Source organism: Physeter macrocephalus, chromosome 8, assembly GCF_002837175.3.
Source record: "Physeter macrocephalus isolate SW-GA chromosome 8, ASM283717v5, whole genome shotgun sequence".
Lineage (NCBI taxonomy): Eukaryota > Metazoa > Chordata > Mammalia > Artiodactyla > Physeteridae > Physeter > Physeter macrocephalus.
This window is the reverse complement of record NC_041221.1, coordinates 52,689,638-52,717,397: the sequence shown is the minus strand read 5'-3', so window position 1 is coordinate 52,717,397 and position 27,760 is coordinate 52,689,638. Positions and strand designations below refer to the sequence as shown.

Here is a 27,760-nt window from a genome sequence, read left to right as displayed (position 1 = left end):
CATTATAGGGGTCCCAGAAGGAGAAGAGAGAAAGAAAGGACACAAGAAAATGTTTGAAGAGATTATAGTCAAAAACTTCCCTAACATGGGAAAGGAAATAGCCACCCAAGTCCAGGAAGTGCAGAGAGTCCCAGGCAGGATAAACCCAAGGAGAAAGATGCTGAGACACACAGAAATGAAATTGATAAAAATTAAAGACAAAGATAAATTATTAAAAGCAACAAGGGAAAAAAGACAAATAACATACAAGGGAACTCCCATAAGGTTAACAGCTGATTTCTCAGCAGAAACTCTACAAGCCAGAGGGGAGTGGCATGATATATTTAAAGTGATGAAAGAGAAGAAACTAAAACCAAGATTACTCTACCCGGCAAAGATCTCGTTCAGAGTCAATGGAGAAAACGAAAGCTTTACAGACAAGCAAAAGCTAAGAGGATTCAGCACCACCAAACCAGCTCTACAACAAATGCTAAAGGAACTTCTCTAAGTGGGAAACACAAGAGAACAAAAGGACCTACAAAAACAAACCCAAAACAATTAAGAAAATGGTCATAGGAACATACATATCGATAATTACCTTAAATGTGAATGGATTAAATGCTCCAACCAAAAGACACAGGCTCGCTGCATGGAAACAAAAACAAGACCCATCTATGTGCTGTCTACAAGAGACCCACTTCAGACCCGAGAGACACATACAGACTGAAAGTGAGGGGATGGAAAAAGATATTCCACTCAAATGGAAATCAAAAGAAAGCTGGAGTAGCAATACTCATATCAGGTAAAATAGACTTTAAAATAATGTTACAAGAGACAAGGAAGTACACTACATAATGATCAAGGGATCAATCCAAGAAGAAGATACAACAATTATAAATATATATGCACCAAACACAGGAGGACCGCAATACATAAGGCAGCTGCTAACAGCTATAAAAGAGGAAATCGACAGTAAAACAGTAATATGGGGGACTTTAACACATCACTTACACCAGTGGACAGATCATCCAAACAGAAAATTAATAAGGAAACAGAAGCTTTAAATGACACAGTAGACCAGATAGATTTAATTGATATTTATAAGACATTCCATCCAAAAACAGCAGATTACACTTTCTTTTCAAGTGCGCACGGGACAGATCATCCAGACAGAAAATTAATAAGGAAACACAAGTTTTAAATGACAAAATAGACCAGATACATTTAAGTGATATTTATAGGACATTCGATCTGAAAACAGCAGATTACACTTTCCTCTTGAGTGCACGTGGAACACTCTCCAGGATAGATTACATCTTGGGTCACAAATCAAGCCATGGTAAATTTAAGAAAATTGAAATCATATCAAGCATCTTTTCCAACCACAACGCTATGAGATTAGAAATCAATTACAGGGGGAAAAAAACGTAAAAAACACAAACACATGGAAGCTAAACAATACATTACTAAATAACCAAGAGATCACTGAAGAAACCAAAGAGGAAATCAAAAAATACCTAGAGACAAATAACAACCAAAATACGATGATCCAAAACCTATGGGATGCAGCAAAAGCAGTTCTAAGAGAGAAGTACCCAGCAATACAATCCTACCTCAAGAAACAAGAAAAATCTCAAATAAACAATCTGATTTTACTCATAAAGGAACTAGAGAAAGAAGAACAAACAAAACCAAGGTTAGTAGAAGGAAAGAAATCATAAAGATCAGAGCAGAAATAAATGAAATAGAAAGAAAGAAAACAATAGCAAAGATCAATAAAACTAACAGCTGGTTCTCTGAGAATATAAACAAAATTGATAAACTTTTAGTCAGACTCATCAAGAAAAAGAGGGAGAGGACTCAAATCAATAAAATTAGATCAGAAAGAGAAAAACAAATACCATATACTGCCACATAACATATATATGGAATCTGAAAACAAAAAAGGTTCTGAAAAACCTAGGGGCAGGACAGGAGTAAAGACGCAGACGTAGAGAATGGACTTGAGGACACGGGGAGGGGGAAGGGTAAGCTGGGACGAAGTGAGAGAGTGGCATGGACATATATACACTACCAAATGTAAAACAGATAGCTAGTGGGAAGCAGCCACACAGCACAGGGAGATCAGCTCGGTGTTTTGGGTCCACCTAGAGGGGTGGGATAGGGAGGGTGGGAGGGAGACGCAAGAGGGAGGAGATATGGGGATGTATGTATATGTATAGCTGATTCACTTTGTTATACAGCAGAAACTAACACACCATTGTAAAGCAATTATACTCCAATAAAGATGTTAAAATAAATTGAAAAAATTGAAAGAAAATTGAAATCATAAGAAAATTGAAATCATATCAAGTATCTTTTCCAACCACAACGCTATGAGATTAGAAATCAATTAGACTGAATATAGAGATGTAAGTGAATACACATGTGCTCTTTAGCTTTCCTCTCTTCTACCAAAAGTTTCACTCATTTGACTAATTACACAAATAACTCCCATCACACCCACCCACCTGTCACCATGTTTTATAAGAAGGCAGGCTCAGTACAAAGAAACACACCATATTCTTTCAGAAAACCAGAAGCACTGGCTAATTCATCACCAAATAGTGCCAGCTGTAACTCTGAAACTCGGATATACTGACCTATGCTCTTGCTGTTCTTCATCATTTCAACTAGCATCTGAATTGCAAACACAATGAGGTTATAAGCGTCTTCAATTCAGAATATCTTAACACCTATTATCTCAGTTCCCAGCAAATGTGAAACTCCACAGGGTCAGGAATTTTGATCTTTGTATTCACTGATGTATTCTCAGGACCTAGAACAGTGCCTGGCACAAGTACTATATAATTATTCATACAGTGAATTGTCATTAACATGAATAGTCATGGCTGATAAGAAAGTATTGCAAAGCTGGTAAGAAACTCATAAATCATATCTATTTCTTTATTTAACTACTACACTGGATCTTTTATCTGGCCTAACTTCTACTCTCAGACGCATGTACCTTTATTACTTAATAAATTTGCATGTCCTAGCTCTTCCTGTACTCCAAAACACAACAAAATCCAAGACGGCTGAACTCTTGTTTATTTAGATTACATTTAATCCATGAAAAACAGGAAAATCCAGTTAGATCAACAAAATATTTCATCTTCAACTATCTCCAAAGAATGGGTTTCCTAGCAAAAATAACATATATTTAAACTTATAGCCAGGTCACACAAGACTGTAAAACACTATTAAACTGCAAATACTATTGGCAGCTAGATGTGTTTAGACAGAGGATGAAAAAATAAATATTTATTTTTTAAAACCTGCAAAAAAAAATGTCATGTTATGAGTAGTATAAAAAGTTTAAAATATCCCCCGGACACTTATCTACTCTTCTCTCTTGCACTCCTACCTTCCTTCTACTCTACTCTTCTTAGCATCTATCACATTAAATGGACTTCATTCACTGATTCATTTGTTGATCAATTTGTTCTCTTTATATCTATAAACTTTTGAGAGTCGGAACTGGGCTTACACATTCTTGTATTCTCAGTACCTAGTAATAAGTGTCTATCAATAAATTATTAATAGAAAGTTAGAGCTGAACATTAACATGAAAGCAATATATAACATCAGATAGTCAATCAAAGAAGTTGAAAGGTGGTTTCATAAATTTAAAAGCAATAATGCCTTTATACAAAGAAAATCAAGCAGTGATTAATTGCAAAAAGAAAAAAATATATACCTCTTTCTAAGAATTATTCCTTGGAAAGACTATCTCAGCTTTACAATGAAAAGCCTATCACATCAATCCAAAGATTGGGAAATAAACAGAAAAAAGTCTGTGCTCTTGTATCATAAGATTTTTGTAATAAAATGCTTTCAGAGATCAAGCATAAATTAGGTGTTCTGGGTGCCCGGGAAGCAACAATATCCTGGCCACTAAAGAACAGCTAAGTCAGTGAACTTCCATGACATTCTGAAATGAGCTCTTGTCATGAAATGTCATGTGCTTCATTAGATAATCTCAACTCTCTGTGAGCATGTTATGACTATGGCCAGAGTAAAGGAAAACAGGAGTGTGTCTAAATCAACCATGGGCCATGAAGCCAGACAGACTGTATGACAGATGCAATTTTTCTTGGCACCACTTGGGCATAACTAATTGATGACAATCGTATGTCCACACTGGCACATTTCCATGGGGAATGTGTGCTAATATGTCACCACATCTGGATGCTAGGCATGCTGGGGTCTGGAGGCACAAAGATCTACTAACAGCAGAGGCCCAGCAGCTGTGCTCAATGAACACCGTGGGAGCTCCACAGAGTGATGAAAGGACTAAATTACCACAAACTGTAAATACAGATTTATTTCATTAAAATACGAGGTAACCGCTGCAGCCATCTCTTGTTCAAACAGACATTTGCCTCTTAAGAAAAAGCTAGCATCCATGTATATACACAGTCCTAACTTCATAAAGAAAATCTGCATCTCTCCTAGGGAAAGATGACACAAATAAAGCAAAATCAACAAAGTTGCTATATTCCCTTAAAAAAAAAAAATCCCCAAACGGACGCTAGGAAGGAAAAATATGATAATATACTCTCATCATGTTAGCAAGAATAGTTCTCTTCCATTTAATTCAAATGTGAGATTTACATAACTTATTACAAAGCCCACGTTGAAAATTCAACATATTATAGTCAAAAAAAACCCTTGGACATATTAATATATATTTCATCTTTAATATGAAATAGAGAGATCAATATAAATGGCTTACTCTTCCTAACTCACAAGTAGAGACTAGGCTGACCAATAATTTTATTGTGATCCTACATAATAAATTATTAACAAATTTATTATTCATAACTTATTTGAAAAATTGGTGACGATTATATGAAACAAAAGCTCTCATGAAAAGCCTGATGTTCTGGCCACAAAATTACTTCAATAAAAAACAAATTATAACTGAGAAACTCTTCATATATGTTTAATTAAATATCTGCTATAAATCTTAAGTCAAATAATTACTTTTCCAATGCAGTGTGACAGAAATCCTCCTCCTAAAACAGCAGTTTATATGATGTCCTCATGGATAAAATTCAAATTTTAATCAGGTCAGAAAATAAAATTTCATTTGTCTTATCCCTTTTCTTTTCAGATGATTTTTTTTCCTTCCCTCTTAATTCCTTTCCTTTCACATCCTGCCTTCCGTCAAGCTGCTCAACCTGCACCCACAACCTGGACTGACCAGTGGGTAATAAGAGAGGTATGTCAAATTAATCATTCCCTTCCCTAAGGATAACTAAGACATGAAAGCCATCTTTCTCTGTTTTATTATGATTGCCACTCATCTCCTAAACAGTTATGTGGTGATAGAAGGCATTACTAATACATTAGAATTTTTCACATGTGGATTGAATAAAGAGAAACAATTTCTTTTTAGGAAAATCATGAAAGATTCTGTAACACATCCTTCCCACTTGCAGGTCTGCAAATGCTTTAAGTGGCAAGACGATGACTAAAGGGGAAGCACTGTTTAACACCCTCTATGAAAACAGGAATAAGTTACTAAAATGAGACCGCTTATGTGAAAATTAGAAAACAAAGAGGATGCCTTTTCTCATTTTCTATCTTCAATTCATCTAAGATTTTACCAAACAGGGAAACCATCTACATCACAGAAACGATGGTCCTATCATGAAACAGTACTTTGATTCTGTGTATTTGAAAAGCACAGACTCACTATAGATCACAGAAGGTCAAGAGCAAGAAAAGGACTGAAGAAGGAAAAAAAAAAGGATGAGAAGAAAGGAAGAAATAAAATGTAGCTGACACTAAAATATTTTAGATAACCCTCTGATTTCATCATCTAAGTCTCTTTTACCGCTATTAATAGTTGGGACATTCAAGCTGAAGCTTAGGACTCTGCATCCAGTCTGGCACAGATAGTCTGACTAGTTCTAGGCACACTGTGGCTTATTTTCTTATCATCTGCCTCCAGACAAAAGTGTAAGATTGACAGCTCAAAGGAATTTTTATTAACAGACATTAACCGTTTTGTCAACATACATTAACATCCTGGTGAACAAACTAATTGTATTTAACAAGAGAGTTATCTTGTCGCTCTGACTTACGGTACCATGTCAGTGAAACTGCTAGGGAACCGTCTCCCCACACAACACGAAGCAGCTATGCTCCAGGGACAACTCCAGACAGTCCCTTCTTCACTGCTTCCTAACAGCGGAGTTCCAGAACATGGATCCAGAGGTGCGCAGAACATACGCAAAGTACTGCAAGGGTTCACCACCCCCCACCCAATTTTTACACCCCACAAAACCCTTTATCCAAGGTCATGGGGAATAATCTAGAAATGCAGAGTCCTTGACTTTGCCATTCTGCTTAATATCTGCCCAAGAGCAGAGTCCAGTACCCAAATGGCAAGTAGAAAGAACAGCTGCCATTCTAATTCACAATTCAAAAAGTGTATGGCTTTATTGATTACCTATTTTATATATAGGAAAAGAAATTTTTCTGTAGTCTTTTCCAGCCTGAGTGTGAGAGCTTTATCAGTCAACTATTAACCAGCCACAGTTTCACCACCGGGTCTCACCCTTCAGAGACCACTCGTTTGAGATGTTTTTCTTCAGTGTAAACAACAGACACCAAAAAGACACAACTTGATGTGATTCAGATGCCTTGCTTGACCTCCTTCCCCAAATCAAACCACAGAGAAACCAGGTTTCTATTTTTCCCTACTGATAACTATCCTGGAATTTAGTACAATAAAATTTCCTTTTCTAAAGTGAGACTATACTTAGGTTCGAGGCTATTAGAGATAGCGACAACTAACAGGTAAGACTAAGGCTAGAATAGAGTCTTTTACAACTTATAATAGTTTCTCTACCTAGTATTCACAGGTAAAACTCCACTTGAAGAAACAGTCACCTAAAGGAAGTCATCTATTTTCCTTTCCTTTCACACACGAACTGCAAGCACTTACCTGACTTTTTTGCCCTGTTCGGAGAGCATCTTTACCAAATCAGCAATGGGGTACTGAGCTTTGGCTGCACAGAGACCGTAGCCTACAAGGAACATTAAGAACACAGAAGAATGTGGTTTTATTTCAGATTTTATGATCTACAATTTCTCTCTTGATTGAAACATATTTTTATGCCAAAAAGGGCAATCAGTTAACAGGACTAGAAGCGAAAACAAAAAACTTACAATATGGACTTTTAAAAATATTGGCCTAAATTTCAAATTCAAATTCTCATGGTCCCTTCTCAGTCTCCTACAGTGTCTGACACTGCTAGGCACTCCCTCCCTACATCACATATCACACATCTCACATACACACTCACACACACACACAAACACACACACACACTGGTGCACAGGCTCTCACTCGCTCTCACATAAAACATTTTCAAACTGTCTCCCTACTTGGCTTTGATAACATTACAGTCCCCTGGTGCCCCTCCTGACTTTGTCACTACTCTTCCTCGATTTCCTTGAACGGATCTTCTCCTTCTGTGCCCCCGCCCTTAAATGATGAAGCTCCCCAGGGCTTTAACTTTGCACCTCATTCTCTCTTTGGAAAATCTCTGCCCATCCCACGGCTTCAACAACCACCTGACGGCTCCCAACCTGTCTCCAGGCTCAGCCCGTCACTGAGCTCGAGTTCAGCCTGTCCGCTGTCCCAGCTCCACCACAAACTTAACGTCTCCAAATAAGAACTTAAAACCTTCCCCCTCTGCCAAAAAATAAATAAATGAATAAAGTGCTCCATATTTCTGATGGTCCTAACAGGTATGACCGAAAACGTCAGTCATCGCCCTTCCCCTTGAAGCCCTGTGTTCTGTCCCTCCTCCCTGTGCAATGAATCTCACATCTGGCCCCGCTTTCCTACCCTCATTTTTCCAAAGACCAAGTCTCTGCTCAAGGCACTCCCTCTGACCCCACCCCCTGCCATCCATCCTCTGGGGCCCCACACAAAGCCTCACTTCCCAACAATCCTCCTTAGGTTTCCCATGATAGAAAAAGTGTCTACATCATCCAATTCAGCCCTTACCATAACCCACCGTGCATTCTGTATCTATCTGACTTCTCCACTAGATGGAAAATGCCAGAAGGGAAAAAGAGTGCTGTCTCTTACTCTTCCCCCTTCACGCTCCAGCACAGCGTTTCTCAACAGGTAATGCCAAAGCGCTCTGGCTGGGACAATCCATGCTGCAGGAATGTCCCAGGCTTTACAGAATATTGAGTTTACCTGCTCCCACACACCAGCTGACAGGAGCAGCCCCGTCTTGGAGACAACCAAAACCCCAAACCCACGTGTTTCAAACGCTCCTAGAAAATGATATTGCCCCCACTGGAGAAGGCTTGCACCTGAGTATTCAATCCTGCTAAGGTTTGTTATTTATTTACATCTTAGTATATAAACAACCAGCAAACTACCCACATGTCAAATCAATTGATTTTCTTTATAGAAAACTTCTATGATAGCATGATAGAGTTAAAAATCCTAATCTGGAATCAATGTATTGCCTGTAATAAATACAACGGCATTCTGCGATGAGTAAAGAAGTACTGGGTTAAACCTCAGAAAATTGGGAGATTGAGGCCTGGAGAGATTAACTGACTTGGTCCACCTATGTCAACTGTTAGAGGCAAAATTAAAAACAGAAGTAAGGTGCTATGACTCCTAGATGAAGTCCTTTCTACTGGGCCTTGTTACCTCATCTTGTTGGAAACCACATGATTCTCAATGATTTTTTAAATATTTACTTTTAAAAAGAAAGATATTAACATTTACCAACCTTTACTAAGTGAGTCTAACAAGTAAGTTAGACACTTTCATATACTAATTTAATGCTGACATAGGCCCAAAATTTACCAATGAGAAAAAAAAATAACCAAGACTCAAAGATGATTTAAACATTCGTACAGAACCACAAAAAGACACAGGTAGAATCCACTACCTCAATTTATAGAATCCCTATGTGATTCCCAAAATATTAACCTAAGCCAAGAATTCTCAGTACTTTTCACTTAGTAATCACAGGGCTGCTTCTAAATTTCCATTAAGTTTTCAAAAGTGAAGACGTTCCACTTTGATTTTTTCCCCTATTATAAGAAATTATTTTAATGTAATCAATTACAACAGCTATTACAGGTTGTTTGTTTGCTTTGGGGTTTTGGTTTTTTACCTGGAGTAATAATAATGCTATTAGCTTCTCGAATCATGTCAATTGCATTGTCAAGGTTGATTTCTGTATGTGTGCCAGAAATTTCCATGGGTTTTCCACCAGCTGTTGAAGTGGTACCGTAGCCTCCAAGAATCACATTAGCCAGGGAGCGATTCATTGCCTGGAGAGTAAAATTGTAGCTGTGAGAGTTTAATCCACATAACTTTTGAAAATGGTATGAATCCTGTGTATATGGTATTCAGAATCATTTAAAGAGGCTTATTTGTTCACCTAAAACATTTTAACCAAATCAATTTGATCTAGCTTCTGAAAATTATTTCAAAAATTTAAATGATAAGAAGACATCTGGGAAATCACATCATCTTTTTCTATAAAATCAAGTGTACACTGATATCTTTTCAGTCAAAATAAATTTTTAAAAATTTAATGGAAAATTACCAGTGATACTGACATATACGTGAAAAACTCAGATCTAGTCATTATTATCTGTATACCGATTGAGCAAGTTCTACCTCCATATTGACATGTATTTCACCAGAGTAAAAGCGAATGATAGCTATAAGAAATTTTACAAGGTGACTCTACAGATCTCAGGTGAATTCTGATACCAGCTGCAAGCTGTCAAGAGGCAACAGGGAGGAATCAAAGGATAGGGATCCCTATCATTTAGAAGTCTGCTAGCCCTCTGTCATAGGAAAAATGGAAATGTGGGAGTTGATACTGTCTTATTTTCCAAATCAACTACAGCTCCATGAAGCAATAACAGAAGTGACTGGATTCATCATTAGCCTTCTAAAATATTTCACTTCCAAAAAAAGTAAATGAGTTAGTTTATACACTGCTTCGCTAAAATTTACACCCACCTTTTAACTAGAAAAATAATGTCAGGAAAAAGTAAGAGGAAGGCATTTATTGCATGCTCATTTACAATCATCCAACAAAGTACCATACAAACACCACGGCTGGAATATGTGACAATAACGGATCTGGTTTTGAAAACTGTTTGCAGACCTCTAGAGGTGTGGTGGTTAAAACAAAAAAAGACAGGAAGCTAGATGTTTTGAGTAATCAAAAACATTTTAAGAATTCAAATCACTATGTGATCAAAAAGTAGTCATTCTAAATGATCATAACTGAATGTATCACTTCATAAAGAATTCCAAAAAATTAAATCCTATTTTAAGGGTTGTAATAAACATATCATTGATCCATCAGTTATACTATTTTAAAGCTATGTAAGTGTCAACCTATACTTTAAAAAAAAGACAACGCTTTATTATTAAAGAGCAAAAAGCACCTGGAGATTTTCAGTGATAAGGAACACATCAGAGAAAAAAAAACATGACCACTCATCCAAAGATAGGCAAGCCTGCTACCACCTTAGGAGAGAGATTTACATATACTGCTGAAGTGGGACAGAGGCAAAGGCAGGGAAGAAAAGAGCAGAGAAGATGAACAAAGAGCCACACTTGACTTTTGATAAGTTTCAAAGATGTGGATCAAAATGTTGTCAGAATTTTTAAAATTGTTCTTTTGACCTAACCCCATTTATCAGATATAACATTCACATTTCACAAAGCACAGAGTCTGGTGGATTTGTCTAAGTTTCTTACATATAAAATAAAGTTCAGAGTATCTTTATGCATATTACTAACAGATAAGAGTGTCAGAGAAAAACTAAAGTGATGCTTTTAATTAAGTTCTTCATCCCAATCCAACATGGAGTTTTAAATTCTTAACACAACCTCCTATACTTAAATCCAAGGTTGAATGAAAATCCAAATAGCCATACCTGACGCCTCCCAAACATTCAACATTTGCTGATTTTGATAAATCCTTTCTAGTTTTAAATCACAGGATTCTGAAACAAAATTACCAGAAATACATTCTACCAAATTCTTGCCCTTAATAACTGATTCAAAGGCCAATTTCAGACACTGAGATACTTCTGCCATAGATAACTTAAAAAAAGAAAAAAGTGAAATGTACAAAGAGGCTCCATCACCTGCATCACACGTCCTGTATAAAGGGAGAGATGACAGAGGCACAGGATGTAGAAGAATATGACCACTTTAACCTGGCTTAAAAGGAACCCTCCTTTTCTTCCTATAAAACTGAATGGAGGAGAAGGAAAGAATTTCTGAGGACATTTAATTAACGTGTACCCACTTCTGATGGTATCTTACAAAGAGAAATTAGGGAACCACACAGTAGCTTAACAACCAAAGTCAACTTGTTAAATACATATCCACAATCATATCACCATTAAGCTAATTCCATGTGGTCTCTTAAAAACTAAACTAAATTAATTTTCATCTCTGAATTTACCATTGCAACATCACAGTTCCAACAAATGTTTAGGGCTTTGTTTTGTTTCCTTTTTTTTTTTTTGCTTGCTTAAGTGATTAATGAGACTATCCTGTGACCACTGATCCACAGACTGAAGAGTTGCCAACTTCCAAGACAAAGTATTTGCAACACTGTCCAAGACTGTTCCTTTCAAGTTATTAAGTCCTGTAATGAAAATTGTATGCTACATTAAAGAGATCCTTAATTCACATAATTCCAAGCAAACTAAGAAATAAATATGAAAACAAAGGAAAGGTCATAAAATAGACAAAGCAATAACAACATGTACACCACTGACTAGCATCTCTCATTTCAATGCTTTGTAGGTGCTAATTCGTTGACTGAAAGGCAAAAAAAAGTTATTTTTGGTTTGGTTTTGATCTACTTCATTCTGTTTTCTTTTCTTTTGGAAACAAGCAGCAAAGTGCAAAAATCAGAAAATTTGCTCTGAGAATGCAGTTGCATTTTTGTAAGCCTTCTATATCCCAGGCAATCTGGACACTATCTCAAGTAAATGGACTGCAAAATCATAAAGAGTTTAATGTCTATACGACATCTGGATATAAAGCAAATCATTCATTTGAGCCGGCTGTTTGACACTGTCAACATTTTTCAGCTTTTATAATATTGGGTATTGTGTAACCAAGCATTAGGCTCAGAGGATACCCAAAAGAATTCTTTGTCAGAACAAAAATTCAATTTTCGGGATGCTGATTACACTTAGGGTGCATTCCATTCCCTCTCACATAATAAAACCACTCTGTGCTGGTTTGGACTTGCATGTTTCCTTCAATAAATAATAAAATAATGAAGGTAAACATACTAGTCATATTAATAGATTTTTGGTATGTGGTAGTATTTCTGCTACCATAACCTATCTGGAGAGGATTCCACAATGTGAAATGAGCTAACAAATAGAATATTCATCTAATGTTCATTTAACAATTATTATATTCATTTGAATGTGCCAGGTGCTAGGGCAGGCTCCATAAACACAAAAGCGAATAATAAATGGTGTCTTAGGGCTTCTCTGGTGGCGCAGTGGAATCGCCTGCCAACACAGGGGACACAGGTTCGAGCCCTGGTCCGGGAAGATCCCACATGCCGTGGAGCAACTAAGCCCGTGCGCCACAGCTATTGAGCCTGCGCTCTAGAGCCCGCGAGCCACAACTACTGAGCCCGTGTGCTGCAACTACTGAAGTCCACGTGCCTAGAGCCCGTGCTCTGCAACAAGGGAAGCCACTGCAATGAGGAGCCCGTGCACCACAACGAAGAGTAGCGCCCCGATAGCCACAACTAGAGAAAGCCCACGTGCAGCAACGAAGACCCAACGCAGCCAAAAAATAAAATAAAATAACAAATAAATTTTTTAAAATAATAAATAAATGTTGTCTTAAAATATCTTGTAAAGTGAGAATATTTCCTACCTCCAGAATTAGTTTGGGGATTAAAAGAGTTAATATTTGTAAAGCACCCAGCATATTCTACTATGCCCAATTACAAGCAGCTATTTCACTTCTATTATCATTACGAACCACTCTGAGCTGCTAAGCACAAGCCATGGAGAAACAGTTTCTTATAATAAACAGTTTATTATAAGAAATAAACGATTTCTTATAATAAAGATAAGAGTCAGTGAGTATTAATGTGAAAAGTCAGAGAGCAGGAAAACTTAGAAGAAAAGGAAATTTCTATCTTTGAAATTGAAAACTATGCAGGTGTGTTTTTGTTGTTGTCTTGTCTGTTTCGTAATAAGTCATAGGAGTAGAACATGAGCAGTAAAATAAGCACTCTGCACATCACTGATGGGAGCTTTGACTGCAGAGTCCTTTGGAGATCAATTTATCAATATCTACAGCCAACAAAAAGATCTTACTCCATTTAACCAAGTAATTGTACTTATAGAAATTTGACTTAATAATCAACAACACACAAGGAAGAATACTGCAGAAAAAAAAAGTTAAGAACAACTAATATCATGGACTTGGATAAATAAATTATGGTATATGTTTGTGATATAACATGTAGACACTAATATTTATTGGTTAGAAAATTAAACGTTAACATAGAATGTATTTAAATATATACATATGAAAAAAGACAAGAATTAGAATATTAAGTGTTAACAGTTAAGTGGTAATGGGATTATAGATTATTTTATATCCTTATTTATCTTTTTCTATTTCCTTAATAAAAGATGTTTCATTAAACATCTTTTATTTTTGCAACTGAGTAATATTTTTTTTAAATTAAAGCTTCAACTGCTCTCGAATCCAAATTACTACAATTTGCTATTACAAACAAAATATCTGACCCAGTGTGATAATTATGGTCACAGACAGCTATGAGACCTTGTTAGCCTTACATACAATATAGGAATAAAAAATATCTGAGGTATGCTGACAGTGGAATGGCATGCCTGAGGCAGTGGAAACAGAAAGAAAAGAAACAGAAGAACTAGAAAAAACAGTTCAAGAAATATGAAAGAATGGATGAAAATTAAGAGAAAGATGGTATAATTACAGAAGCACATGTAGAAAAGAGTACTTTCAACAAATGCCTTTTATACCTTATTCTAGTTAATGCTACTGCAAAGGTTACTATAGTTATTATAACCAACAATAAAAGAAACTAAATAAAGAAGGGAAAGGAGAGGAAATAAAAGACACAGACAGAAATTTGGGAAATACTGTTGATAAATTTAAGAACCTAAAGAAAACCATTTAAGAGAAAACGGATAAAGATAAGAAGGTACCCATGCTGACACTCCAAGAACTATATACAAGCCCCGACTTCCTCTCCCCATAAGTATGCCACTGGCCTTGTAAAAATACAAATACTCCCATTTAATTTTAAAATCAGTATTTGACAAACCGTTAAGTTTAAGTATTAATGACAATCTGCTGCCCCCTGCTGGTCACTGAAATTCACCAAATGAAGCAAAGTCTAAGGGTTAAAAGTTCATTTTTAGAGAAAACTATTTCTAATACAACTGAATAAATTTTTCTCCTTCATAAACATTCGTTTTTTAAAACTCCACATCCACGGGCTTACCTGGTGGCGCTGTGGTTGAGACTCCACCTGCCAATGCAGGGGACATGGGTTCGAGCCCGGGTCCAGGAAGATCCCACATGCCGTGGAGCAACTAAGCCCCTGCGCCACAGCTGCTGGGCCTGCGTTCTAGAGCCCGCGAGCCACAACTACTGAAGCCCGTGCACCTAGAGCCCGTGCTCTGCAACAAGAAGCCACCGCAATGAGAAGCCCGCGCACCGCAACGAGAAGCCCGCGCGCAGCAATGAAGACCCAACGCAACCAAAAATAAAAATAAATTTAAAAATAAATAAATGTATTTTAAAATAAATAAATAAAAACTCCAAATCCTGACACTTTTCCAGTAGGAAACACCTGTCCAAACTCCTTGAACTTGGGGGATTTAATTTAAAACCTCTCAGCTTGTTTTGAACTTACGCTTTCAAATTTTTGTTTTTTACAATATAGCCAAAGCAAACTAATTTTTTATTATGAAAAGATAACTTCAGCATTCAATTTACAATGCGATTTTTCAATTAAAGACAGAAGAGGAATTCTGAGTTGTAAAATAAGGTATTTTTTTAATTGTAATAAAAGAATGAAGGTGAAGTTATTTTTCTTCCTGAGTTATTAATCAGCATAAAGTCACATTCTAACTTCACCCAGTTTCATGCTTGTCCTTTCAAAGCCATTCAAAACTATTATTTAGAGAATAATATCTATAATTTGAAAAAGTTTTAGTCAAAACTTTAATTATTTGCAGGATATCTTCTTGCCATGAAGAAGAGAATTAGAAACAAAAAGGAAGCTAGGAAGTATGTGTCTTGTTAATTTTTTTTTTTTAAATCATGCTGACCACAAAACTTCAAGATAGGCACTCTCACAGATGACGAGTGGGAGTGTAAATTGGAGCAAGCTTTCTGGAAACCACACAGCAATAAGTAGGCAGAGCCCAAAAAATGAGCACACCCTTTCACTTCTAGGAATCATCCTAAGACAAAAATCAGAAGTGCCAAAATGTATTTAGATACAAAGAGAAAGAAAAATCAAACAACCTTAAAGTACAGCATTAGGGAAAATTAAATAAATCTTGAATATTCATATTCTAGATTAGTATGAAGACCCTTAAAATCATATTTTAAAAGCATTTTTAATGATAAGAAAGTGGCAAGACTACAATTTGGAAGATTAAAAAAGTTCACCGTAAAACAGTGTACAATATGAGCAGATAAGTAAACACACAGATATGTAATACACAAAGAAAAAGAATAGAAGGAAATAAAATCTTAAGTGTTTATCACCAGATGGAGGGAGTTAGAAGATTTTTATCTTATATTTAATTTTCCAAATTATCTACACTTGTGTACTTTAAAAGCAGTATGGCAGGGCTTCCCTGGTGGCGCAGTGGTTGAGAATCCACCTGCCAATGCAGGGGACACGGGTTCGAGCCCTGGTCTGGGAAGATCCCACATGCCGTGGAGCAACTAGACCCGTGAGCCACAATTACTGAGCCTGCGCGCCTGGAGCCTGTGCTCCGCAACAAGAGAGGACACGACAGTGGGCCCGCGCACCGCGATGAAGAGTGGCCCCCACTTGCCACAACTAGAGAAAGCCCTCGCACAGAAACGAAGACCCAACACAGGCATAAATAAATAAAGAAAATTTTAAAATATATATATATATTTTTTTTTTTAAAAAGCAGTATGGCTAATTTATTCAAACGAAACACTCTGATATTTCTGCTGGAGAGAAAAAGAACCAACACGGTCATTTTTACTGCAAATAAAAGAAATGACAAACAGGGCCTCATTTTCAGAACAGCATTTCCTTTTCCTCCATTGGCTGTTTCCTTACCACACACATGATGTAGGACAGTATCGCACCGGAGGAGCCGATGAGCGCACCCACGACGGTCAGCAGACTGTTGTTGAGCAGGAAGCCCTCTGCACACAGGGCCCAGCCTGAATAGCTGTTCAGCACAGTGATGACCACGGGCATGTCAGCACCCCCAATGGCAGCCGTCAAAGTCACACCCTAGCACAAAAACCAGAGCGGAACTCAAAATTCATGCGATGAAAAGAAACCTCTGACACTGAGCATCATGGTTCGTAATCATTCCGGTTTTCCAATTAATACATTTACATGTAAGTTCCACACCTGGCAATGACCGAGTGACCCCTATCGGACCAACTCTCCTACAGATATAACAAGTGCAAACGCTGAACCACAACCCCTGTGCAAAAAAATCCCTAAATCCCTAAAAGGTAGTGATGAAGAGCAGGCAAAAGTTGGAGAGGGGTCTACACTTGGAAAAAAGTAACAGCACTGAGTAAATGTCACAGTGTTTATGACTTTAGCTGATGAGGAGGGTCCTGTTGGTGCCAAGTGAAGCAGCTAAAACTAAAATATAAGCCCAGTCTTACTAGCTTGAAAATCTGAGGATAGGGTTTAGGGTGACTAAGCAATTACTGTATGTCTAACTTTGTGCTAAGCACTGTAGATGATTTTAAAATTTTTGAACATAAACCTTGTCTATAAAGTATATACTAAGAGTATACTAGACAAACATGAAGTAATCAGTGAATGGCACAGAGCTATATACAGCAGCACCGTACACTGTTATAAATAGAATGCTAAACTGTGACATACAGACACCTAAAGAATACTGTATGTATCCATATACTAAAGCAGTAACTAGAGAGGAAGAGGAGGGCCAACCTATCCTGAAAGGTTTCACTGAACTCCCTCACTGAACACACAGGGTTTATTAAAAGCATTTCATTTCATACGATTATTTGGTTTGGTATCAGAGCTTCCAGCAAATGTGAGAGCACCTAACAGGCAGGGACTCTCTGACACTTCTTTTATAGGGCTTGTCACACAGCAAGCACCTAATGAACAGAAATGAAACCCTTGGCTTTTTAAATTCCTATTCACCAAGACACTGATCCAGTGAAAAGACCCCAGAGCAAAAAAGATGTCACATGTGACAACTCTGACAGGAATCAGTAAGTGAAGAGAAAGAGTAATTTTCTCCTTACACTTTTCTATATTTCCCAGACTCTCCAAAGATGAATACATAACAGCATTTTGAAACATTTTTATTCCATCAGGGGTCTTGAAGAGATAGAAATAAGATTAGACTGTAACCTAACAAAATACTTAGTTCCTCGCTAAGAATGTGCTTTCCATCTCTGACCTCTTACCATGACAGCAGAGAGAGCTGACACAGAGCCCAGACAGGTAATGCCAGTGGTGAAGCTGGGGTCCATCATGAACGGGATGATTCCACCCACGCTAGCAGCCAGCAGGCCAGCATTGAGTAGGTGCCTCCCAGGGAGCAGGAGAGGGGCGGATTTCAGGATACCTAGGGCCAAGCATGTGGGAATCAGAACCTAGAACGTGTCACAAGAAACTCCCTCACACACACACACTCTTAAGTGTGTGTCATTTAATCCTAAACCACCAAAATTTAACATTAGGATAAAAACATGCTACTTAAAATATCACTTTAGATCACCAGCTACTGAAACATAAAAGTAAATTAGAGTTCTTACACATAAATATTAATGGAAGTAGGAAAAGTAGGGCTCGACTTAATTGTCCTTTACTTTGATGGCACAACAATTTCCTTACTCTTTGTCATGGAATCATGAAAAGTGATTTTTTTTCCCCCGTATGACCAATACAGAAGTTAAGTGTGGTTTTATTTATTGAAAATGTCAAAACAGAGTCCTAGAACATTAGCCTTTCTGATTCTATCAACTGAGCCCAAGGGAGAAGGGTCCTTATTTGCTAGTTGGTTCTAAAGACAAAGCATGAACTAACATCTTACTTATCGTACATCTTCTCCTTTTCTTAGCCCCTTTTTGTTTCTTTTGTAAAAGTTGCCACTACTGTTTTATTTTTTGGTTTACCTTCCTTTTTGACTGTCTCCTCCCCAAGAATATAAGCTCCATAAAAAAATAAAATAATAAAGACAAAGCGTGAGACAAGAATATCGTAGGCTTTAAGTTCTTTTGTGATTTTTAAGTTTCATGGAAGTTCCGCACTTATTTCTAATGACTTGATTACTGAGAGACCAGACCAGGTTTTTAAATCACAAACTAGTTTCTCTAGAGACTTGCTTTTTCATGAAAACACTGAAAGCAGCTATGTGAGGTTTTCCCCTCCACTTCTATTTTCATGATTGGCTTTAGTGGGAGCAAAAGCTGCCAGGCTAGCCCCCTAAAATGTGTATTTGTTTTAAAAGTAAGTACTGTATACTAATCACACAAATTTATTCAATAAGCCTCTCTCTATTCTGGAAAATGTATAAATCATTTCTGTGAACGCTACACCAGCATCTCTAACCAAGGATTATAAAGACGTTATTTTGTTCATACATATTATCAAATGTCAACTAGTCCCTCTATGTGAATTTCTGTGCATTAGTTTCCTTCACTAGCTGTCTGCAGAAGACATGGCTTCAAAGCTTTGGGAGATTTGTAAGGATCAATAAAGGGAAGCCTCAACTATACTCCAATATAAAATAAAATTTTTTAAATGTAAAAATAAATAAATAAATAAATAATAAAGGGAAGCCATCTTTATGGAGGAAAAAAAACTTTCATAGTGTTATACAAATACTCTTCACCTAACAGGTTCTACTACTAAGCTATTTTCTGAAATTAAAATGGACCCCTAAACACCCTAAATAATAGATATTTACCTCTATGTTATACTGAATCACTTACCCTGCAATTTTCCATAGGCAACAAGAGACCCACTAAACGTGACACCACCGATGTAAGTACCGAGGTAGGCCACGGTCTTGGTAAGATTGGCTGCTGCATCCGTAGCGAAATGTGGATATTCTACAATGTACTCAGCTATGCACGTAAGCACAGCTGCCAAGCCCACTAAACTGTGGAAAGCAGCAACTAACTGAGGTAAATCAGAAATCTGGATGCGTTTCGCAATTGTCAATCCTGTTGGAAAGTGAAAGTCAAAGAGAAATTAAAACTTCACAGACCTTTGAGAAACAACCCAATAAAGACCACACTTGAATATTACTCAGCCATTAAAAAAAAAGGAAATCTTGACATGGATGGACCTTGAGGGCATTATGCTAAGTGAAGTAAGTCAGACAGAGAAAGACAAATACCATAGGATCTCACTTATATGTGGAATCTGAAAAAACAAACAAACAAAAAAACAAGCTGATAGATACAGAGAACAGATTGGTGGTTGCCAGAGGCAGGAGGTGGGATTGGGGGGGGTGGGCAAAATGGGTGAAGGGGGTCAGAAGGTACAAACTTCCAGTTATAAAATAAATAGTCCTGGAAATGGAATGTACAGCATGGTGACTATAGTTAATAAAGCTGTATTGCATATTTGAAAGTTGCTAAGAGAGTAGATCTTAAAAGTTCTCATCACAAGAAAAAAAATTTTAACTATGTATGGTGATGAATGTTAACTAGACTTATTGTGGTGATCACTTTGCAATCTATATATATAAATATCAAATTATTATGTACATCTAAAACTAGTATATTATATGTCAGTTATAACTCAATTTTTAAAAAGGCCTCTTAAGGTTATTCATCATTGTCATTAATAAGTATTTACCTGCTTCCTGGCAAAATATTCTCTTACAGGGACTATTCAGGCAAGAACACTGGCTTAAATACCCTTTCAAATAGCAGGCTCTTTCAACACACCTCACCAATGCCCAACTCCAAAGAACCCAAACACATAGCATCAACGTTCCTTACAACCTTTGAACACTCTCCCGGACTGACGCTTCTTCAGATTACTTAAAGCTCCAACTAAACCCCTTAAATTCCCCCCACTGCATGAATAACCCAGGCTCTCTTCCCTATCAGCCAACATTTGCTCCTGAGCATACAAGGAACAGCCGGACGATGAAGAAGGTCTAGGTTTTCAGGTGAGTGGATGGGAGCCAAGTCCAAAGGTAATGAAATGCAAATATATGAGTAGTAAACAACCAAATCAGGAGACTCTGAAGGAGTTGCCTGGCTACAGGTAGGGGGAATAGAAGGACTGGGGCTCACAACATTTGCAGAGGTCATGCCTAAATGTTGTCCTGCCATGAACCTACAGCACAAGCATTTTCCTTCAAGTGCTTTTCCAGGGACTGTCAAGAAAGGATGCACAGCTTTCCCAGATAAGTATAAAAGGAGATGTAAAGCTAATGCTGTGCTTGGTAAGTATTTAACCACCAGCCCCTCAGAATAAAAACGTGCGTGTGTAAATACATACATGAGTTTTTACTCATAAAAATGTACGTAGCACACAATTTTCAAACAATAAAAATATATACAATACTCTTTACTGTAAGTTTCATATAGCCAATTGACTCACAGAATCTTACCAAACTCTGGTATATGTGGCCAACCTAGTGTTTGCAACTGATGAATGAGTGCGGTTCCCACATGAATGTTGGTTGAGATTTTTGTTTACTCTAACGAGTAAGACGAGAGTGAAACAACGAGATGTATGTAAGAACTTCACTGACTGTCAACCACGTGAGTGGCAATTTTGCTGAACCTGATAACAGTTTCCAAGTACTGGAAGAATATTTGCTCAATTTTTTTGTGCAATTCAAAGTGTAATGACAAAACACACTTTTAAGTTTAAGCTTGCATTATTAATATTTTCTCCATCACTTTATTAGGTCTGGACAATGAACAAAACAATAAATGAAACACAGATTCGTAGCATTTGTTGACTTCCATGGTGTCACTATGACTGCCATGGCTGCTCTCAAGCTACCAACATGATGTCATTAAATAGGGGTTCAGGAAGAGATGTACAGAAGCCCATCATTACATAGTATTTCTACCATACAGTCACAAGACACATGGATAATCTCCAAAGCAGAGATAATAAAAGCTAGTGAATTCATTAGAAAGTCATAAGTGTTTAGGATTATTACCTTTGTTTCTAATTTATTTAATTTTAAGTTTATATAATTTAATTTTTGATAATAGCTGTGTTTAATAACCGGCTCGAAAAATTCTTGAAAATTTAACAACCAACCCCAGCACACCACTGAATAAGACTAAAAGAGTGTTTTTTCTGCTGGCACGTGTTTTTCACGTTTTTAACAGGTCTCTGAAGCAGAATCTTCTGCTGTTATTTATACCCAGCAGAATAAAAGATGGGCCTATAGATAGTACACATATAAGTATTCCAATTGCCTGTTCTGTTATCAGCTAACTGGACAGAGTCAATAAAGGAAGACAAGAGCCAAGCACAAGGCATTTCTCAGCCCACTCTTTTGACACAGTTGGTATAACTCAGTGTTTTAAAATGTTGACTTCTGAATGAGAATTACACCAACTGTGATGACTTTTTGCCAAAAGAATATTTACTGAAGCAACTTCCATTAAGGCAATTTAATTCCTTCATCAATATGGGCCTCAAACAGAAATATGTATATTCGGAAACTGAAGTGCAATTACAAAGTTCTTACTCCTAAAAAAGTATTCTTAAATCTCTGAGCCTAACTGCCGTCAGGTGTTCAAAGGGCATGGACTTACATAAAGGCAGAAACCCACAAGTGCTTACCAATGGTACCACCCAAAGCCATTGCTCCAGACATCTGAGCCAACAATTCTGGGCACGGTTTTAGGCCTCCAAGGGTGGCTGCCAGGCCTCCAGCCACCCCAATCATGCCCAATGCATTGCCAAGACGCGCAGTTCCCTGGGTGGAAAGCCCGGCCAGGGCACCAACACAGCACAGGCCGGAGCCCAGGTACACAATCTTTTCAACGGAAAGGGAAGAGAAAGAGATTATCAAAACCTTCAGTCTACTAGCTTAAGGAGAACTCCTCTTGAGGAAACATGATTCTCTAAGGACAATTTTAAATTCAGACAATAGAAGGACCAATATGAGCTCTTTTTTTAAATATTTCAATATATTTTCCTATCCATTAAGGATATTATCATATTAAATACTTTAAATTGTACTTGCAATTATACCATTTATGTACATTGGCTTCTTCTGGACTTGATAGCATACAAATGCATATAAAAGTACCTAAATTTAAATGGCGCTATTATGGGATCTAGACCTGACCTAATGCTATAAGGGAGCCAACCCCTGAGGTTGTAAGTGCCAGAGACCATGCCATATGCTTTACTTATGCTGTAACTCAGTCTCATGAGAGTCACAGGAGGAAAGAATCATCATCCTCATTTTATAAAAGAGAAAACCAATGCTTAAAGAGGCTACATAATTTTTCTAAGGGCAAACGATCAGTAAATAGCAAATCTGGGATGCAGACATAAGTCTCCCTGACTCACTGTTCTAACTCTTCTCAAAAAAGATTGTGTTCATTCAACAAATACTACATGTTAGAAACAGCAGAAACCAAAGGAGACATGATTTTTCAGCTGTCAGAGAGGCTGAAATAGTCATTGAAAAGAAAGGTATGACTGAGTTTGGAACAAAGTTGAGTCTCTATTATAAATTATATTTAGACATGGAACTTTCAAAGTTCAACTTGATTATTTCTGTTTCTCTATACAGCGTGCATTTTTAAATTAGCTTTTTTAAATGCACTGGCATAACATCTCCTGGATCCACAGGGGAAGAAAGTAAGTAAGAAAAGGACTAATAATATCTAATAATAAAAATTTTTTCTAATTTTTACTGATCATTTCATTGTATCCCTACAACAATCCAGCCAGATACGTAAAAAGGGTACTAATAAACTTCTTGCCTCTTTTTACATGTGGAAAAACTTAGGGACAAACAGGTAAACCCATCCTTGCAGACTTAGCAGGCAAATCTGTCTCTAGAATCCAAGGTCCTAATTCTTAGAGGATGAGAATGCTCTATCTGACCAAGATGTTTCAAAAGTTATTGTCGTATTTGCTTGACAGAATTTGAACTTTGGTAATGATAATGTTACGTCTACTTGGGATGAAGACACAGTACAAAAATAAAAGCTTTCAAAAAAGAGACTCTTACTTGTTCAATGTTATAACCACTGTAGAGGGCAGCTAAATATCCTCCAACAAAGGTACCAGCAGGGAGCAGATACAGGTAATTGTATTCTGGGGGATCGGTGGGACGTTTGAACATGTCCAGCATTCTCTGAGTCACCAGAAAGCCACCTTATCAAAGTAAATATAAAACAGAAAGAGGTATCTCATTGAGCAACATAATTTTTAAAGGGCTACAATTTTTCTATTTTAAGCACATCTTTATCATCTAGGAATAAATATCATTTTAAGTAACATTTTAGAACCTAAAAATTAGAAGTTATTCTATTACTCAAGCCAGTTACATTGAAGGGAGGAACCCTTAATACATTTAGGAAGAAAATTTGCTATCAGAGTATAAAACCAACTATTTCTGCCTGACTAAAAATAAACAGCCATTCAAACAGCTCGGGAATGCAAAAGATCAAAGGCCAGTGTTTTTCTTCTAATAGGTTATTCTGTTTGTTAAACCCTATAATAAGTGATAAAAGAAAAAATACCATATCAGCTGGCACCAGGTCTGTTTGGACATATTAAAAGAATTTATAGCTACAAAATATCATCGAATGAGTTTCATATACAAGTGATGTGCTAGGCTTTCAGTTTTCAGGAACACAGGCCAGGATAAGGCAAAAGGCTAAAGTTTTATCTAAAATTATACCCATTTAAAGATGTTATGGTGATAGCTCTAAGTCAGCTTAATTCAAAACTATGCATTAAATAACTTTCCAGTTAACCTGTAGGCATTGTAGCTAACCTTTGGAGCATTCAGGGGGAGGGGTGTTCTCTTATCAAATAGTTTCTAAAACTTACCAGTGGGCAAAATAACTAATTTTCCTTCACACAGGGCATTTATAATCTGAGTGAAACATTTTTAAAAGGCATGATTAAATTCTTAAAATCAGAATGTTTGTTTTATATTGATTTATATCTGCTTCTCGCGTCTCCACTAAAAATCGCACTCTGGGTTCTTTCACTGTCCTCATACCTGCAATGTTGACTGAGGATATGAATGCAGCAAGAGCAGCAAGGCCCTGAGAAGTTGTGGAAGGATACAAATGTCCTCCCATCAGCACCAACCCACCAACTGCGGTCAACCCTGGGAAGAAAGCATGGATATAGTAAACAGTAGCTAATAGTCATGCTGCCAAATCAAATGTCATCGCTGAAAGACCTCACAAGCACATGCATCATAAAGGAGAAAGCTCTCACACACATTCTCACTGAAGTACTTTTGTGGGCAAGGAGTTACCAAAACATTTTCTCCTTTTGCATAAGAATTTTAACCTTTACTTTCCAGCTCTGTTCCCCTGATAAAGATATAAATCAATAATGTTATTAGACAACATTGTTTATGGTGCAAAGGGACCTCTGGTGGTTACACAACTGGAAAATACTATGCATGAACTATAAATATATGATGGTGAAAGCCCATAGCTTTGGGCTTTCCTGAGCATAGTACTTCTTGGAATTGGACCTGTTCCCGGTGGAGATCCTGAAAGCCATGCCTGTGCATGAGATGCCCACTGGGGCCATGAGGTTTCCAAGCCAGAGCAGCTCCCACATCTGTCCACATAGCTGTGTGGACTCTGCATGGACCATGCTGCTGTTGTGAAACACTGTTTCCATATTTTATCAGAGGAATCCCTTCTTTAAAGGAAACCATAACTGAAAGAAGGAACAGTAGCTCTGCACTGCTTGCAATGGAAGCCGCCCAAAGGTATGACACGCTCCCACTGGCCTCTCACTTCCAACCCCACCTCTGCACCCTCTGGGAGCCCGAGTCACCGCAACCACCAAGACGCCAAAGCCCTACAATTTGGAAAACACAGACTTTATAAACCTCATGGAAAGCACTCCTAGAGTTGAATAAGCCCTTGAAAACCTAAACTGAGGGAAAACAAGAGGCGAACAAACCTGAGATTGCATTAGTCACAGACATCAGTGGTGAGTGGAGAGCGGGGGTCACTCCCCAGACAGTGTGGTAGCCCACAATGCCAGCCAAGCCAAAAGTGGTCACCATCTGGGAAAAGGCTAAATTGGGAGCCGCAATGCCCAAACCCAGTATCCCAGTGAGACCTAGAGAAAGAGAGGAAAGAGTGTGAGTTCACATCCAATTATCTTGGGAGGATTAAAAGCACACACGACCCACACACAAACAAACGTGGGACGGTCAATGCTTTAAAATTCCACACCCTTGCCAATAATGAGATTTTTTTGAGATGTTCCATGACAGGGAAGGGGGGTGGTGAAAGGGAGTTAAAGGTATTGCGAACAAAATTCAACTTCCTGACCACCACTCCCCAAAATAAAATAAATTTTAAACATCTAGTAAAATTTATGAGTCACCTTAATAACAATTTGCACATTTTCCTCTGTATAACTTGTCCTCTTCCCCGTTTTAACTTTCACTGACAGTGCCACATGTGTTTATACAAGTGTTTTTATTCCAGAATTATAGGCCTATAAAGGATCTACCAAAGCATTTTCTACTTGGGCAACACACAACCTTTATAAGACAGACTTCTGTGGGGCCAAGTTCATGTCACTCTCAGATTTGGCTGAGGAAGAAGGATTTTAAGAGAGTAGGAAGGATTTCATTCACTCCAGCACCTCCCCAGAACATATGGCTTCCACCCACCAGGGACAGAAGTTTTGCAATTGCTCCTGAATCTGGACTGGACTGCTGGCCAGGGCAGTCAGCTCCAGCCTCAACACTAAGTCAGCAAACAGGATTTTACAAAGAAAAGGAAAAAAAAAAAAAACAACGAATTAAATTAAGAATGTGCAGAATACAAACAGTCAGCTCTCAACATACATCTTTAATTAGCGCTTTTCCTAATAGCAAACATGTGGATGGCTGTTCTGCAACAGAGGAAAGGGTTACCTAGTGGTCAGTGAAAACCAAATGATAATGGGTGACCACAAAGCTGGAATTTAACTTTTTTGAATAAGGTACTTTTATCTCTTGATATAAACTATTTCTTTATAAGTGGCATACCCGGAACATTAGCAGTTGACATTCATTTTACTTTACATCAGTCAATAAGACTGTAGTTTTAAATTTTTTTTTTAATTTTTTATTTTTTTCACTGCCCCACACAGCATGTGAGATTTTAGTTCCCCAACCAGGGACAACGAATTAAATTAAGAATGTGCAGAATACAAACAGTCAGCTCTCAACATACATCTTTAATTAGCGCTTTTCCTAATAGCAAACATGTGGATGGCTGTTCTGCAACAGAGAAAAGGGTTACCTAGTGGTCAGTGAAAACCAAATGATAATGGGTGACCACAAAGCTGGAATTTAACTTTTTTGAATAAGGTACTTTTATCTCTTGATATAAACTATTTCTTTATAAGTGGCATACCCGGAACATTAGCAGTTGACATTCATTTTACTTTACATCAGTCAATAAGACTGTAGTTTTAAATTTTTTTTTTAATTTTTTATTTTTTTCACTGCCCCACACAGCATGTGAGATTTTAGTTCCCCAACCAGGGACTGAACCAGTGTCCCCTGCAGTGGAAGCACGCAGACTTAACCACTGGACCACCAGGGAAGTCTCTGTAGTTTTAATTTTTATTTTCCTACCCACATACAAGATTTCCAGGGTTCCAATGGATGGCCTGTTAACCATCTGGAGGGACAGTTAGACAGAATATTGTTTTGTGTTTCAGTTAAACATCAGAGAAGGGCTGTGCAGGGTTATATTTAAGGACATGTTTTCTTAAGCCAGACTGCCTTGTTCAAATCCTGGCTCTACTGCTTGTCAGCTGTGTGATCTCAGGCAAGTTACTTAACCTCTCTGTGCTCCAGTACCCTCATCTGTAAAATCATTGACCCTCTCTGTCTTCATCTGGGAAAAGAAAATAATAATATGCCCACTTTACTGAATAAAGGAATAAATGAGCTAAGGCACGTGAAGTGTTTTAGCACAATGCTTAGGACTCATTAAATGCCCACATTAGTTCAGAAGCACTAAATTACCATAACCTGCAGTCAATTGTGTTGGGCGTCTAAGGTAGAAATCCCACCTCTGAAGGTTTTCTTTTCTTTTTTTTTAAATAAACTTATTTATTTTATTTATTTATTTTTGGCTGCGTTGTGTTTTTGTTGCTGCGTGAGGGCTTTCTCTAGTTGCGGTGAACAGGGCCTACTCTTTGTTGCGGAGCGTGGGCTTCTCATTCCAGTT

General features: G+C 37.5%; 1 protein-coding gene across 3 annotated transcripts in view; it reads right to left on the bottom strand.

The window, feature by feature from the left end:
- Positions 1–27,760, bottom strand: part of NNT (nicotinamide nucleotide transhydrogenase) — a 106,678-nt gene that overhangs the window by 30,935 nt on the left and 47,983 nt on the right. For all 3 annotated transcript variants that reach the window (XM_028492893.2, XM_055086547.1, XM_055086546.1), the window contains exons 11-19: positions 25,482–25,643; positions 24,553–24,663; positions 23,551–23,696; positions 22,143–22,338; positions 19,304–19,537; positions 17,774–17,934; positions 16,422–16,601; positions 9,189–9,348; positions 6,980–7,061 (exon numbers count right to left, since the gene is read on the bottom strand). In XM_028492893.2, coding sequence (XP_028348694.1) covers positions 6,980–7,061; positions 9,189–9,348; positions 16,422–16,601; positions 17,774–17,934; positions 19,304–19,537; positions 22,143–22,338; positions 23,551–23,696; positions 24,553–24,663; positions 25,482–25,643 — 1,432 coding nt within the window. The remainder of the gene's footprint in view (positions 1–6,979; positions 7,062–9,188; positions 9,349–16,421; positions 16,602–17,773; positions 17,935–19,303; positions 19,538–22,142; positions 22,339–23,550; positions 23,697–24,552; positions 24,664–25,481; positions 25,644–27,760) is intronic.